The following is a 15,912-nucleotide window of genomic DNA, read 5'->3' as shown; positions in this document are numbered from 1 at the left end:
GACATGCGTGTCCCAAGTCACACAGTAAGTGGGAACAGCCTTGGGTCGACAAGATAGCATCTCCACCCATAGCTTCCTCCAAGTCTGCCCTTCTATCTTTCATTTTTCTGTGGCTCATTGGCGGCTCAACCTCCTTCCCAAGAGAGTATTTTCCAAAGTGTCTTCCTGGCATACATGCCATGTTAGGTAGGTGGAGTCTCACAAATGTGTTCCTGTCGTGTGTCGTAGACTGGACTGGCTTCATGGGGGGGGGGGGGTGGCAGACGTAGAACTAAGAAGTTTGAAGGTGATAAAATGATGTGGCTGGAATATTTGAGGCTGAAGAAAGTAGCAACAAAGAGTCGAGATCCAAAGCCTGGAGCGTGAGCTCAGTTTAATCTTCCCTCTCTGAGTCCCGCCTGAGTGTGGCCAGTGGCCAGCGGTTCTCCCAGACAGGGAGATGGTTAAAGAAAAACCTTCCTGGGTTCCTCCCTGAGAGGTTCTTGTTTAAGTTTGTGAAGTGGGTTGTGTTTTAAGTCACCTTGAGGAGTCACCCATGAGAGACAAGCGCAGGACTAGAGGCAAAAGAACAGGGGTAGACATTATTCTCTAATGTCTGGTTCAGAGTAGCATGTTCAATAGCGTGTGGGAGGTGGAGTGTGGTGGAGTTGATGGGCCTCTAGCTGTCAAGATTCTCCACTGGAGGGCACAGAGAGAATAGAGCACAGCAGACAGAACAGCGGTCTCAACACACCCGACTTGACCCCTGCTTGATGCCTCATGACTGGCAGCATGTCAGGGTTTCCTCTGTACAGTTCATACTTTAGCTGGAGCTTCCTCTGTCTGTCCTCCTGTCCTTCCTCCTGGCCTCCATTCACTTTCTCATTCGCTTGGGTTTTTTTGTGTAAATGCATTTCTTCTGTCTGCTCCTGAGATGTCTTTGTAGTGTGCATTCACGTGCAGAATTTAACCACCGGAGAGATTTTCACCCAGTCGAGGCCAAGCGATTTTGCTATACTCTTCTATATCTTTGAGGTACATTCTCTCTATCTTCTCTTTCTCTCTCTTTCCATCCCCTCTCCTCCTCTCCTCTCTCCTCCCCATCTCCTGTCTCTATGTATGTGTGTAATGTGCACATGTGATGAACATGCATGTGGAAACAGAGATAGGTGTTGGATGCCATCCTTAATCATTCGCTACCTTATATTCTGAGACAGGGTCTCTTACTGACCAATTTGGTTAGGCTGGCTGACCCGCAAGTTCCAGTGATCCTCCTATCTCTGCCTTTCCAGCACTGAGATTACAGATGTGAGTTGATAATTGTGCCTGGATTTTACATGGGTACTGGGGATCAAACTCAGGTCCCTATGCTTCTGTGGCAAGGGACTATTCTACCTTCATAACCCTCTTTGAGGATCTTATGTTCATTTTGCATTAATATTAAGTAAAATGCTGATAAATAAGATTTGAGCCCTCTTGTGTCAGCATGGGCAATCATGATGTGAGATCCAGTCATCTACTTAAAAACAAAAACAACAAATGAACAAGACCATAAGTAATGTCCTTGATGGGCGTGGCTGGACTGGAGCATCTCTTTCTCTCAGGCCCCCTGTCCAGGGTCCCCGGTAAAACCCGGCTTAGCTAAGCTGCCCGCTGGTCATCCCGCTGCCCTTTACCCTTGGCTTTCTGAAATCCTGTTCTCTGGTCTCCAGCTCCAAGGTGTCTTTTCCTAGTGTTTGCTTTAAGGTGCCGATGTGGTTGTGTGGCTGCCCAAGCCTCCTCTTTTCATGTCTCTTCTAGAACAAGGCTTTAGAATGTAAGAGTCTTTCGCGAGTGACTCCTCTTCTATGAAGAACAGATGGGCGGCTTCATTTTAGTAAGAGAATTAGAAACCAGTGAAATGGGACATGATTTCAAATTAGTGCCGAAACCAAATACATGCAGAATGATGCCTAGTCAGGGGCTTCCTGGTGGCGAGGGAAATGTCCAGGGCTTTCTGTGAGCAGTATATCGTCCGCCTTGGTTTAGTCTGTGCCTCTTCCTCCCACCCCACACAGTCTGTTCTGAATCTTTTCCTCTTTAATCTATTTATTTTTTATTTATTGAGCAAGCAGTATTGTAACCATGGCTGAAATTTTTGAAATTACAAGAAAACTCCCAGACTCAGCTTTGGTAATAGGTCAGCTGGTTTCATTTTTCCACGTCCCCTTCCAGACTTTGTTCATAGGCGTACAGAACCTTTACATTAGTATAATCATGGTGTAATTTCAAGTTTGTATTTGGCATTTTTTACTTTATATTATATTACAAGACTGTTTATTGCATTGTATTGCTCATGATTACGGTGTTTTGTTGAACCATGAAGCCTAATTTTATTTGGCCATCTTTTTATTTGGCCTTATGAATTTCTCCCTTATACAATGTGGGTGTGGTGGTGTATGTCCAAAATTCCAATACCTGGCCCTCTGGAGGCTCGTGTGTTCAGGGCCAGCTATATGGTGTTTATATAGTTCAAGGTGAGGCTGTATAGTGGCACTATCTCAACACAAAGATGGGGGGGAGGCAGCCATGATGAAATAAACTGGCCGAGGTGGAGCCAGTGTTTCCTATTCTCCAAGCCTACCTATTGTCTATCCCTGTAGTCTCTGGTCCACTCAGCCTCAGTGTGTGTCCTGGCTTGGTTCCCTCCTCACTCCAGCCTAACCACAACCACTGTCTATAGATTCCTCAGCCCGGGCTTCTTCTTTCTCGCTGCCACTTCTGACAAATACAGACCAACCACTCTGTGTGTGTGTGTGTGTGTGTGTGTGTGTGTGTGTGTACATGTCACAGCACATGCGTGGAGGATAGAGAACAACAGGAATTGGTTTTCTGCTTCCATTTTGTGGGTTTTAGGGATCGAACAGGGGTTGTTAGACTCAGTGGCAAGTGCCTTTTCCTAAGTTGAGCCTCCATTTTGGCTTAGTTTGCTTCTCTGATGCTGGGATAAAACACTAACAACTGTGGTGTAGGGGGAAAGAAGTGTTTGTTTCATACTTCTGAATCACAGTTCATCACTGAGGGACTGGAGCTTAAGGCAGGAACTGAATGAAGCAGAAAATGAGAGGAATATTGCTGATTGGCTTGCTACCCTATGCCTTGTTCAACCTGCTCTGTTGATGTTTGTGTTGTTAAAATATATAACACCCAGGACCACATAACCAGGGTTGGCACCACCCATAGTGGGATGGTCCTTTTCACATGAGTCGTTCATCAAGAAAATACCCCTCACAGACATGCCACAGGACCGTCTTGGAGGCAGTTCCTCATTAAGATTTCTTCTTCCTAGATATGTCTAGGTTTGTGTGAAGTTCACAGAAACAAATTGGCACAGTGGCCAGACCAACCATGACTCTTTTGGCAGTCCCCAAGAGCTGCTTTTTCTCCTCCAAGTCCTGTGCCAGAGGCAGACCTGATTCACTTTACATCATGTTGGTTACCACATTTTATGTGCCATCATTAAATTCTATCTAGAGTTCTTTTCTGCAAGCCACAGAAATAGCAAATGCCAGGGAGGCCAGACTGGGATGAGTCTAGGATGTAGGTAGGATGTGGGTGTGGGTACCATTGAGAGTAACACCACCACCACAAGAATGGTCTCAGAGCATGGATGACCAGGGGAGCAGATACTAGAGCAGAGGACCCAAAGCTATTGGTCTCTTGGTCACTTGTCAGGAGATACCAATTCCAGTTGATCTACTCTATCTGCCTTGGCTTCAGCTAGCTGGTCCCCGGATACATTCCCAATGCCTTTTATGCAACACGGAGACAGATTTCCTAAAAGGCCAAAAGGAAAGGGCTACCAGGTTCACATCCACATGTCTTCCCATGCATGTAGATTTATACACGTCTCTGACTGGCATGAAACAACCTTCCAAATGTAGTGTTAGTTCAGGTAGTATTAGTTCAGCTCCCAACCCAGAATACTTGAGGAGTTTCCATTTCCTCTGGTATTATCACAGATCCACTGTTGTGTTAAATCGGGACATGATTAACTACTTTTCTTATGTCTTTGAATGACACCCCTTCCCTCCACCCCCATGCTCTGGTCTTTCATGAGTATTCAGAGAGGTTCCATAGTGCTGGGGAGATGGCTCAGTCACTGAAGTGCTTGCCTTGTACGCACAAGGACCCGAGTTCTATCCCCAAAAGCACAGAAAAAGAGCCAGGCATGGTGGAGTGTCTTAGTTATCCCAGTGCTAAGGTGGCAGAAATAGATTGATCCCTGGGCTTACTAGCCAGCACATCCTAGCCAAATTGGGGGATTCTAGACCAGTGAGAGATCCTATCCCCAAAAAACAAGGAAACAAAGTGGATGATAGCGTGAGGAACAACACCAAGGTTGAGGTTGACCTTTGGCCCTCTATATGTGCATCCATACCCATGCGTGTGTACACACACACACACACATACACACACACTGAATTGAGTGGTCTTGTGTGCCAACTTGACACAAGCTAGAGTCATCAAAGGAAGGAGCCTCAACTGAGAAAATTCCTCCTTGAGATCCAGCTTTAAGACATTTTCTCAATTAGTAATCAATGGGGGAAGGTCCAGCCCATGGTGTGTGGTATCTCCCTGGCTGCTGGTCCTGGGTTCTATAAGAAAGCAGGCTGAGCAAGGCATGAGGATCAAGCCAGTAAGCAGCATCCTCCATGGCCTCTTCATCAGCACCTGCCTCTAGGATCCTGCACTATTTGAGTTTCTGTGCTGACTTCCTTCAGTGATGAACAGCAATACTGAAGGCAAGCCTAATTAAAAAACCCTTTCCTCCCCGACTTGCCTTTGGGTCATGATGTTTCTTCACAGCGATAGAAACCCTAACTAAGACACGGAGGGGGGGGGGCAGGTACAGAGGTAGACAGGGAGAGCTCCTGTAATGTGACCTCATGGTTTTTAAGAGGAAGAGAACCCCCAAAGTCCCGTAGGATCTTGTCTGATATATCTTTCCCTAGACTCCAGCCCTCACCCCACGGGAGACACAACATATTCTCCAGAGAAGGGTCTCCATATGGTGTGCACTTTGAATGTGTCCATTCTTTAACTGTTATCCTACCCTTCCTGTTCACGTCCTTGAAAACCCCAGTGGAGTGGAGAGGGTGCCGCTTTGATCTATGGTTGGGTCTGCTTCTGAAGCATTGTAAGACTTTGGACTCATGCATCTGTCTTCCCACTAAAGGGACATAGGAACATGCTACCTGTCCCTGCTAGGTGGAAGTGTTAGACATCCTACTTAGTCACCCAACAACCCTGATGAAGTGGCATTAAAGGTCAGCCATTTTCAAAGCTTCCGCCACTGGACCCCGCTATTGTTGGATGGCTGATGTGAAGTGGGAATGGGAGCTGCAGAAATACATCCCGTAAAAATCAGGCTCTCGGCTGTGCTGCTCAGTTTCAGCATATGAGGAGGTGTTTGTCATCCCTCCCCTTTGCCCTTCCTGTTGCCACCCTCTGGTTTTCCCCTGGTCTTCCAGAGGGGGCTCGTGCCTTTTCCAGAGATGCTGACGCCGTTCCTGTGGACAGCAGTACCCATGGCTGCCCCTGGGCCCGTGTGCTGCTCCTTTCCTTGGTGGGAGATGGTGTGTGCTGCGTGCTTGCTCCTGCTTTCCTTTTCTGATCATTTGAGTATTTTTATCAAAATTTTCCTTAGGAGCCACCAGTCTCAGGGGACGAGGTCATTTAAAAGTAATCACTCCAGGTTTAGTGAGCTTCTGCTCAACTCCGCACACCATCCCTCAGGTGAGTCCAAACATGACTGGAGTTGCCACGGGACCTTTCCTGGCTATCTGCTTGCTAACACTGTAACATGTTTGATTTCTCCAGGGCGGACTACAGACGATAGCTGTTCTGGGGGTTCAGTTAGATAATACAACTAAAGCAATTAGCCCTTTGGTTGCCCTGATGGTTGTTATTCCTGTAATTGCTAAGCATATTCTAATAGGTCTGGCCTTGCAGCTGCCTGCGATATCCATGATCCCCTGAGGCAGCCAGCTGGTGATATGAAGCTGGTAGTATTAGGCAGGTGGGTGTTGGAGCCACAATGGTTTCTGCTCTTTTCATTCCTGTCACTCTGCTTGGCATGGAAAGATTTTCCAGTTGGGCCCTCTTATTAACAAAGCCAGAGAACTCTTAAGTCATATTAAGTTAAAAAAATTGCACATGAAATTGCAGCGTTGTAGATCAGATCTGCTCAAATATAAAGTTTTTCTAGTGCTTTGACCTAATGCTTAAAGAGAGATAGCTGTGAACAGATTTCTTCTATTAGCCTACTTTTTGTTTTGTGTTTCAACAATTAACGTGCTATAGAAACTATTTTAACAAATGTAAATTAGCCTCATTCTAACCGAAAAATTATATTGCATTATAGTAAGGGAACTTTTCATCTAGTTGGGCTCTTATTTAGAATGTGTCTAGACTCTTCATATTGTTTCCAGTTTGTTCTTTTCATATCATGGATGTGATAGCAATTCTTGTATATGCATGTGTAACATATATGTAATGTTATGTGATAGTTTGAGTATAGCTAGCATAAACTATGGAAGGTAGCCTACCCTATTAAAACCCAGCTCCGGAGTGTGTGGCTGGGCTCTCACGATGGGGAGTTGTGGAATTTCAGGTCACTCGCTGTAGAATTACACTATAAATTTGAGAATTCATGCCAGTAGAATAGGATGGAATGTGGTTTCATGTTCCCTTCCCACCAGGATCTTGCCCAATTTGGCAACCGGATGCTAAATTAGGGTGGGATTAGTTGAGGGAAGTGGTCCCCTGTGTATCTGCGTGTCTAATGGAATGTTACAGAAAGCATAGTGGTTATCTGTTACCGAGAGATTGGGAAGGGACAGAGAGCGTCTATCCCCATGGGCATCAGAAACACCTTCCTGTCTTTGTTCCTTTATCCCTAACTATCCTTGTGCTAGGAAGACCATACACATGGAATTACCCCTCCTTCTGCTTCTGTTTTCCACCAACAGTACAAGCAGAGTGGTGGTATCTTACGGGGGAAACGCCCAGGAGACTAGGGGAATGGAGACGTACCTGATTGTAGGCTACTCTGTGCCTCTCATTAGCCTGACCCCATAGCACATCCCACAGTTTCTCCAAAAACATGACCTGGTGGTAGTAGCTTGCTTCTGTCCTGCCAAGGAGCTGACTTATATGTGCATGTGTCCTACAGGGAGAAGTGACTGGTATCCTTTCCTGCCTTGTCCCGCCACTCCAGAGCTCTGTTTGTTTGAACAAATCACTACAGATTTGATGGCATAAAACAGCAGAGGTGACTTCCCTCACTGTTCCCCAAGCCAGATGTTACCAGTTATGTGTGCTTTCCCCAATCCTCAGGTGGAGACCCCTTTTGTGTTTCTTTAGCATCTGATGGTTTCAGGTTCCCGTGGCTTTGACCACATCCCTGCACTCTTTGCTTAGGTGGTTACATTGCCTTTTCTTCAGGGCTGTGTCTTCTCTGCTTCATTGGACTCCAGCCCTCATGTCTTTGCCTTGTTCTGTGTTTATAAACAGGACAAAACCCTTCTCTCTAGGTGCTCGGTGTGGTGGATCTGAGCTCATGTACTCTGAGCTCTAGTCAGCAGCTGTCAGTCATCACCCAGACCTGCCTCCTCTCATGTCTGTCTTATTCTTGCTTTGACCCTGTCTGCAGCTGGATCACCCCACATCACCTCTACCCTTGCTTTGGTTCTCCTGACGTAGCTTCCCTAAATCAGTTTGTCAATGCCAGCTGAGGTCTGCTGATGACTTCAGGGGGACAAACCCCTTGCTCCTCTGCTTGACTCCTGCTTTTATCCTATCCTGCTCGAGTTACTTCCAGAACCTTCAGGAGCCAATGTGAGCTATAAAGATGGTCTGAGAAACTCCACAGTTTGTTAAATGAAAGTGGCCCTGATTATACATCAGTAGCTTCACGGTGACTGATTACGTGAGGCTAGAGCTCCACTTAAGAGCTAAGCCCTGCATTTCAGTGACCACGGGGACAGCTGGAGTACTTCCTCGTGATTGTTAGTCAGGTTCTTGACCAGTTCTCACAGCTACCTTGTGAGGCAGGCTTAGTGCCATCACTCATGGGTGACATCACACTTGACACCATGTGGCATCCTGGGAGTCAGCCTTGTCAAGTTTGTTCCAGATAATCCTTAGACTGCCTCACCACTTAGGTGACCTTTGAACTGGCAAAATCCAAGGTCCGTCAAAACACAAATGAAAGAAGGCCATCTGTAGGCATCTTGGCACACTGCATAGATAAGTCCATGGCTTGTTGAAAAGAATCCATGTTCTGTAGAAGGCCCTAGATTTGCTCCAAGGATAGGAAAGATGTTTGAGGAAGATGCTTTGGAAGGGCATGTCTGCTGGGAGGAGAGCAAGTGCCAGAACTTGTATGTTCTGAGGCCTGGTTATGTCTGAATCTAGTACAGTGACTGGGGACTAGCCACACGGTGTTTCTGAACCTCCGTTTCCCTTCCACAAAAGGAGATTTGTGGATAGACACAAGACTCTTACTGTGGGGACTGGAGAGATGGCTCAGCAGTTAAGAGTACTGGCTGCTCTTCCAGAGGTCCTGAGTTCAATTCCCAGCAACCACATGGTGGCTCACAACCATCTGTAATGAGAGCTGGTGCCCTCTTCTAACCTGCAGGCATACATGCACAGCACTCAGACCTAAATAAGTAAAACAAAATTTAAAAACAGACTCAGGTTGTACAAACAATTAGAGTTCAGTAGATGCTTATGAGTCGCAGCTCTGCTGGGACACCCTTGTTTCCCTGCCTTCTCAAGCCTCCCACTCCCTCCGTCCAGCCAAGGCAGCCAGTCCGTCCTAGGAGCTTTCTCATCATGTATTGACTGACAGCATATCCTGCTGTGGTTAGGCCACTCGTATGGACCTGGGTGCTTTCCTCTCTGTCGTCAGGGCCTGATGTGGTTAGCTCGCTAGCTGGATACATTCTGAGATCTTCTGGGGAAAAGTCTCAGTGAAGAGTTGTGAGGATCAGCTTGACCTGTGGGCATGTCCAAGGAGGGTTTTTCAAATTCATCTATTGATTTTACATCCTGGAGGCAGCCTCCTCTCTTATCCTGCCTTCCTAGTCCCGCTCCCCCCATTCCCTCCCTCCTATACCACAATCTCCTCCTCTTCCATCTCTACCCAGAAAAGGGCAGGTCTCTTATGAGTATCAACAAAACACAGCATATCAACTTACAGTAAGACTAAGCACCTCCCTATGTATTAAGGCTGGGCAAGTATAAGTAGGGTCCAAGAAGCCAGTAAAAGAGTTGGAGACAGCCCCTGTCCGTGATATTAGGAGTTCCACAAGAGGACCAAGCTACACACCTGTAACATATATCGAGTGCCTACATGCGGGCTCCCTGGTTGTCGGTTCAGTCTCTGCAAGCCCCTAGGAGGCCCGGTTAGTTGATTGTGTGAGCTTTCTCATGATGTCCTTGACCCCAAGGAGGGTTTTCTTGATTACATTAGCTGAAATGGGATGATCTAGCCCACTGTGGAGGACGCTATACCTGAGTTTGGGCCCTCGGGCTGTATAAGAATAGGGGAAATGAGCTTGGTAGCACACGTGTCTGCATTAATTCACTTTTCTCCACTCTTGAACGTCGGTGTGATGTGATTGGCTGCTTTACATTCCTGCTGATATAATCCCTGTAATAATGCCCCTGGAGTTTGACCTAAAACAAGCCTATTCTCCCCTAAATTGCTTCCGGTCAGGTGTTTTATCACAGCAGCAGGGAATGAAGGGGGAGACTGCCTGATTCTGAGCCAGGCATACAGCTGGTGCTCAGAATGTGTCTGTGTTGAGGGGAAAACATAGCTGTCTCTTCAGTGGAAAAAAGAGAGTTTATTCTGGAGGCTAATGTAAGTGGCCGTGGTCCAGAAAAACAGATTCAGGTTATCCCAAACACCATGTTCAAACATATGTCTTTTTTTTTTTTTATAGTAACAGGGGGAAAAACAAGGTAAATTTAAAATGCATTGGTGGGAACATCAGTTAGGTGGGTTACAGCCACGTCTCTGCTATAAGCCTAAGGTGGAAGCTAAAAAGGATTTGCCCCAAGGATGTGAGGTCAAATCCAAAGGCGAGCAAGAATGTCTATTAAGGGGACTAATAGAGAACCCAAGGTAATTTGGGGCCTGGCATTGCAACATTCCAGCTCTCCATAATCACAGAAGTTCAAGTCCGTCTGTCAGCCTTGCAGAACCTTTAACACGTGTGCAGCAGTTTTTCTTGGAACTTCAGTTCATGTCTGCATAACAGAGGAACCTCTCTGGAGCGACTTTTAGCTCGGCGCCTAGCATGGCCGGTCTCTGGAAAGACCAGCTCAACAAAGGGTGGAATTGCTCTGGCTTGCACGCTGCGATGTTTCCCACTTCTGGTGTGTATGGGAGCAGGAAAATGGTCATGACTGCTTGCTAACAAGTTCTTAATGCCAAACTTCCCTGTGCACAAACAACCTCCTTACGGCCTAGAAGGCACTGGGACCATTCTCTTGCCAAATGTACTGGCGTCGGAGGCTCGGAAACTTCCTAGTCATGCTTAGGAGGAGGTGGCAGGTGTGTGTGTGTGTGCTTGTGCATGTGCGTGTGCGTGTGTATGTGTGCTTGCACGTGTGTGTGTGTGTGCATGTGTGCATGTGTCCTGGCAGCCTGGCTCTGGGGCACAGCCTCCAAACTGTTCCAGCCATTTTTCTGCAGGGAGATGGGGCAATTTCCCTGCAGCTAAAGGGAGTCCAGGTCTTCTGGTTCAGAGGGAGGCATCTGGCTGGAGGTTGAGGAGCGGGACGCCTGAAGACTCCATACCTGCTCTATGAGACCGCAGCTCACATATTAGCTATCCCCCTCATGGCTGGGACAAATCGCCCATAAAAGCAACTTCATGAAAGGTTTCTTTGGCTCATGATTTGAGAGTGCAGCCTATCATGGTGGAGAGGAGGAAATTGGCTGTATCATGGGTGTAGTCAGAAAGCAGAGCAGGATCAATACTGCTACCAGACCTGCTTTCTGGGTTTTGTCAGCAACCCCAGACTATGGCATAGTGCCATCCTTGCACAGGGTGGGTCTTCCTACTGTATCTTAATCTAGAGAAACTCTCACAGATAAACCCAGAAGTGTGTGTCCATGGTGATTCTAAATCCAGTCAAGTTGATAGTAAAGATTAGTCATCACAGTGCTCAAAGCCAGCCTGCACTGTGACTCTCCTGGCTCCCGGGCACTTTAGTTGTCTCTTAGGACTGAGTTCGTATTGATTGTGACCCAGGCTGAATTATATGCATTCTGTTTTGAATCTTAATTGTTCCCTGTGTCTGCATGGAACCAGGAGAGAAACTAACCCTGTCTCAAGCGTCTCAGGTTTCAGGTCCCTAAACATCCTCTGTCTCTGCAGGTCCCACAACGGATGGCCGTGGCAGAGGGAACCCCAGAGGACAGTGGTGGTGGCTCTCCAGGAGTTTGGGGCTCTTGGGGCCCCTGGTCTGCCTGTTCACGCAGCTGCAGTGGTGGTGTGATGGAGCAGACGCGGCCCTGCTTGCCCAGCTCCTATCGCAGTCGTGGAGGTTCGCGACCTGGTGGCCCTACGCTGTCCTTCACTGGCCATGTCGTGTCAGCCGTACGCACCTCAGTACCACTGCATCGAAATCGTGAGGAGCAACGTGCCCCGCCTGGCCCCGATGCCAGCCTCCCAGGCCCCACAGTGGTGCGAGGCAGCCGCCACCCACAGGCCCGGGGCCGAGAATCCTCAGAGAGAAGGTATGTGCACACCATGGTCCCTGTGTCTATCCCTGCCTTGACAACAGGGGAGCCTCTACACTGATTGTGCAGAATGAGAGGAATTCTTACCACAGCCACTTCTGTGCAAAAATGTGCCTGTGGGGGCCGGTGGAGACCATAGCACAGCATCTGGTGTGATTCCTCAGACCAAGTCTACAAAAAGTCCCTTACTTACCAGAAACTTGTGCTTTGGCTAGGCTGACCAATCAGGAGCCTTCAGGATTCCATTGGCCTTCTTCTCCCCAGGTACACCTAGCTTTGCTCCCCCACCCCTACCTGTGTTCTTAGGAGTGGAACGTGGGTCCTCCTCCTTGTGTACAATTACTTTATTGACTGAGCCACTTTCCCAGCCCCCACATAGCTTTTTACTGATTTTATAGCCTCTACAGTCCCAAGGCCACTCCTGTCCCGCTCTTTGATTGTAAAATTACTCCTCAAAGTGAAGAGGTAAATGGAGGCTGCTCGTTTGTTTCCCAGCCACCCAGACCTGAATAACCACACAAAAACTATATCAATTGCAACACTGCTTGGCCAATGACTCAGGTGTATGTCTAGCTAGCTCTTATATCTTAAATGAACCCATTTCTATTAAACTATGTATCGCTATGAGGCTGTGACCTACTGGTAAGTTTCCAGCATCTTTCTCCTTTGGCAGCTACATGGAACTCTTTGACTCTGCCTACACACACACACACACACACACACACACACAATCTATCTATCTATCTATCTATCTATCTATCTATCTATCTATCTATCTATCTATCTATCTATCTATCATCTCTGTTCAAATTTCCTGTCTGTCTTTACTCTGCTAAGCCATTGGCCAAAGGAGCTTTATTCATCAACCAATAAAACACAGCACTTCTACAGAAGGACACCTGGAGGAGATTCTGAGAGGCCATTAGACGTCACACCTCAGGGAGATCTGTGAAGGTGTGAAAAGAGGAGGAGACCCTGTGTGCTGATTGGACACAAGCTAACGTTACTTGAAAGGAGGAACCACACATGAGAAAAGGCCTCCATAAGATCTGACTGGAGGGCGTTTTCTTAATTAGTGATTGATGGAGGAGGGCCCATCCCATTGTGAGTGGGGCCACCCCTGGGCTGGTGGTCCTGGGTTCTACAAGAAAGCAGGCTGAGCAAGTCATGAGGAACAAGCCATTAAGAAGCACCCCGCCGTAGCCTCTGTCTGCATCAGCTCCTGCCTCCAGGTTCTTGTCCTGTCTGAGCTGTGCACCCACTGCTTTTGATGATAGACCGTTATCTGGAGCAGTGAGTGAAACAAACCCTTTCCTTCCCAAGTTGCTTTGGGTTGTGGTGTTTCACCATAGCAATCGTAATCCTAATTAAGACACTTGGGTCCCAAGATGGCACCACTGTGCTGGGAAGAGGTGGGGAGCTAGAAACCACTAGTCACAGGCTGTGTGGAGTTAACAAGAGGACAAAACACAGAGACTTTCTCAAAAGTGAGGTCTCCTAAACAGACCTAGATAATGACAATATCAAGTGACATACCCAAAGGGATGGAGGAATCTCACCTACATGAAGAGCTCTAAGCAATTAATGACTCTGTTGAGAGGGGAGAATCTGTCCTTTCCAGGAATGAGACTGCCTGATAGACTATCCAGTCCTAGGAGGTCAGCCCTAAATACATATGAACAATACATATGGACTCAGTGGGAGATTACATACATTCATACACATATAAACAAGAATAAGGAAGAGATCACGGATTTCAGAGGGAGTCTGGGGACGCAGAACACAGGAAGAATTGGAAAGGAAAGATGGAGGGGTACAAATGATGAAAGCACAGTACTCATGTATGAAATTCTCAAATAAATTAAAAAAACAGGTGTATGAAGAGCTGATGTGTGCTGCCAGTCTTTGGACGGGTTACATGTTTGGAGTCTTAGCTAACCCCCAGCTGTGATTACGGAATCCTGTAATAGTAAATATTTTTCTAGGAAGTTTCAAGGATGTATTTTCAATAGGTCATGGGACTGTGGATGCCTCTTTTCAGAAGCTCAGGCCTCAAGGTCTCCTGTCTTCCTCCTCACTTGGCCCCCAGCAGAGTTCCCCTATCTGAGATACCTATGACACTTTGTGATTTACATGTTTGTTTGTTTATGTGTATTGTGCATGTGTGTGAGCCATGTGTACCCAGAAGCAGAGGATGTGGATGACATCGGGTGTCCTGCTCTAGCCCAAGCAGTCCTTCAGTGCACCTGAAGCTAGGCTGGTGGTGACTAAGACCCAGCCGTCCTCCTGTCTTTGCCCCTCACAATGCTGAGATCACATACAGGGCCACGCCCATTCTCATGTGGGAACCGAGTATTTGGACTCAGATCATTGTGCTTTCAAAGCAAGTCCTCTTCCCCACTGAGCCATCTCCCCAGACTACCACAGTGTTCTAGAACACAGAACTGTCTAAGAGAGAGAATTCGGGATGAATTTCACATATGGTTAACATTCCCTGAATGATCTGGCATTGCCTCGTGGCCAAACCCTGGATTATTTCTCCAAGGAACCATGAATGCTCCCACCAAATAGGATAACAATAAGACTCTAAATAGCCTAAACCAGTGAAGATCAGGTTTCCTGCCCGGTGAGTATTGTCACCAAAGCATAATAAAAAGACAGAGCCAAAAACTTGCTTTTCAGAACTCTTGATTTCAAAACCGCGGTGAGGTCATCCCTAAGGTTCGTTACATGCCCATTGCTCACTTAAGTGCTGTTCTTGCTGCCTTCTGACATCTGAGACAGGCGCTAATATTATTTTCCTAAAGGGGAGGACATAGAGGCTCTCTTGAGATGGGTGCTTTCCCCCAGGCTCCAGAAACAGTGGAGGAAGTCAGGGTTCGCATCAAGGTGGTGGTAGCTCTAAAGAGTAGATAGAGCAGAGATGATAATACAGTCGGTGTCTGGGGACTGAGGAGTTTGAGTGACAACCAGAGTTGTAGAGGCAGCCAGTAAGGTGAAATCTGAAGGTGCACTGTTAGGCTGCTTACAGTACTCAGGTCTGTGGGGGACACCAGCTTTGGGGCTAGAAACATGGGACTAGGAGGGAGGTCCTGGGTGGGAAAGGGGCTCTGTGGTTGAGCTTCTAGGAGATCTGCCAGGAGGTGCAGGCTCTGTGCGCCTCCTGATCATGCTGCAGACATTAGGCTGAGCATTTGATAGCTGGGTACCTTTGCTCTTCTACCTTACTGGCAAAGGGCCAGTTACTGCTTACTGTGAGGTTCCTACTCGGTGTTTGTCACGCTCTTGTAATTTGACGGTTTCAGATGAAACAATCCAAATATTAGCTGGGAGGCCTGTGCTGCTGAAGAACGCTGGCCTCTTCCTGACTGATGCAATCCACGTTTGCTTATATTTATCAGTCATTAGGCACTCACACAGTGTATCTAACCCCAAGGAGGAATGTCAGCATGTTCCATGGAGAGTTGGCCACTCCATTCTCTGTTGTGGGTTTGAGATTTGAGGCGGAGGCTGTTGGCGTTTAGCTGCTTGTAAAAACTGTTAGGTTGCTGAGCCAAGCAACTGAGAACTTAATTGGAGCCATATAATAAATAGGACGAGTCGACCTTCCTACAAATATTTATGCAATATCCAGTGTGCTGGGAGGCCTGGGACAGACACAACAGTGAATACAGACAGCTCTGTGGGACCGCAAGGCCCTTACTGGCAGGTGGGGACAGTCGTTTGCAAACCTACCATGTTCTAGCTCCCCCACCCCATTTGTGTGTGCGTGCACACATTTGTGCACACACCCATGTTCATGCACATGTGTGGAGGCCAGTGGCCAATGTCGTGTGTTCTTCCTCAATTGCTTTCTACCTTGCTTTTCTGAGAAATGTTCTCTCCCCGGACCTGGAACCTAGGACTTACTAGTTTGGCAAGAGGCCGGCACTGAGTCCCAGAGATCTCTTGTCTCTGTCCAACCCCCCATCCTGGCCCTGAAATTACAGGTGCGCATTGCTGTGTCTGGATTTTCTAAATGTGGGCTCTGGGGTGATCAAATTCCAGTGCCCGTGCGTGTGCAACAGGCAGTTTACTGACTGAGCGTCTCCAAGGCCCAGATTTCTGCTTTTTAAGCGTGAGAATCC

General features: G+C 47.4%; 1 protein-coding gene across 1 annotated transcript in view; it reads left to right on the top strand.

Moving 5' to 3' along the window:
• Thsd4 (thrombospondin type 1 domain containing 4) overlaps positions 1-15,912 on the top strand; it is a 571,613-nt gene that overhangs the window by 80,521 nt on the left and 475,180 nt on the right. Inside the window, exon 4 of the mRNA XM_026789951.1 lies at positions 11,421-11,782. Coding sequence (XP_026645752.1) covers positions 11,421-11,782 — 362 coding nt within the window. The remainder of the gene's footprint in view (positions 1-11,420; positions 11,783-15,912) is intronic.

The sequence above is a fragment of the Microtus ochrogaster genome, unplaced genomic scaffold, assembly GCF_000317375.1.
Source record: "Microtus ochrogaster isolate Prairie Vole_2 unplaced genomic scaffold, MicOch1.0 UNK33, whole genome shotgun sequence".
Taxonomy (NCBI): Eukaryota; Metazoa; Chordata; class Mammalia; order Rodentia; family Cricetidae; genus Microtus; species Microtus ochrogaster.
This window is presented reverse-complemented; position numbering and strand designations above follow the sequence as displayed.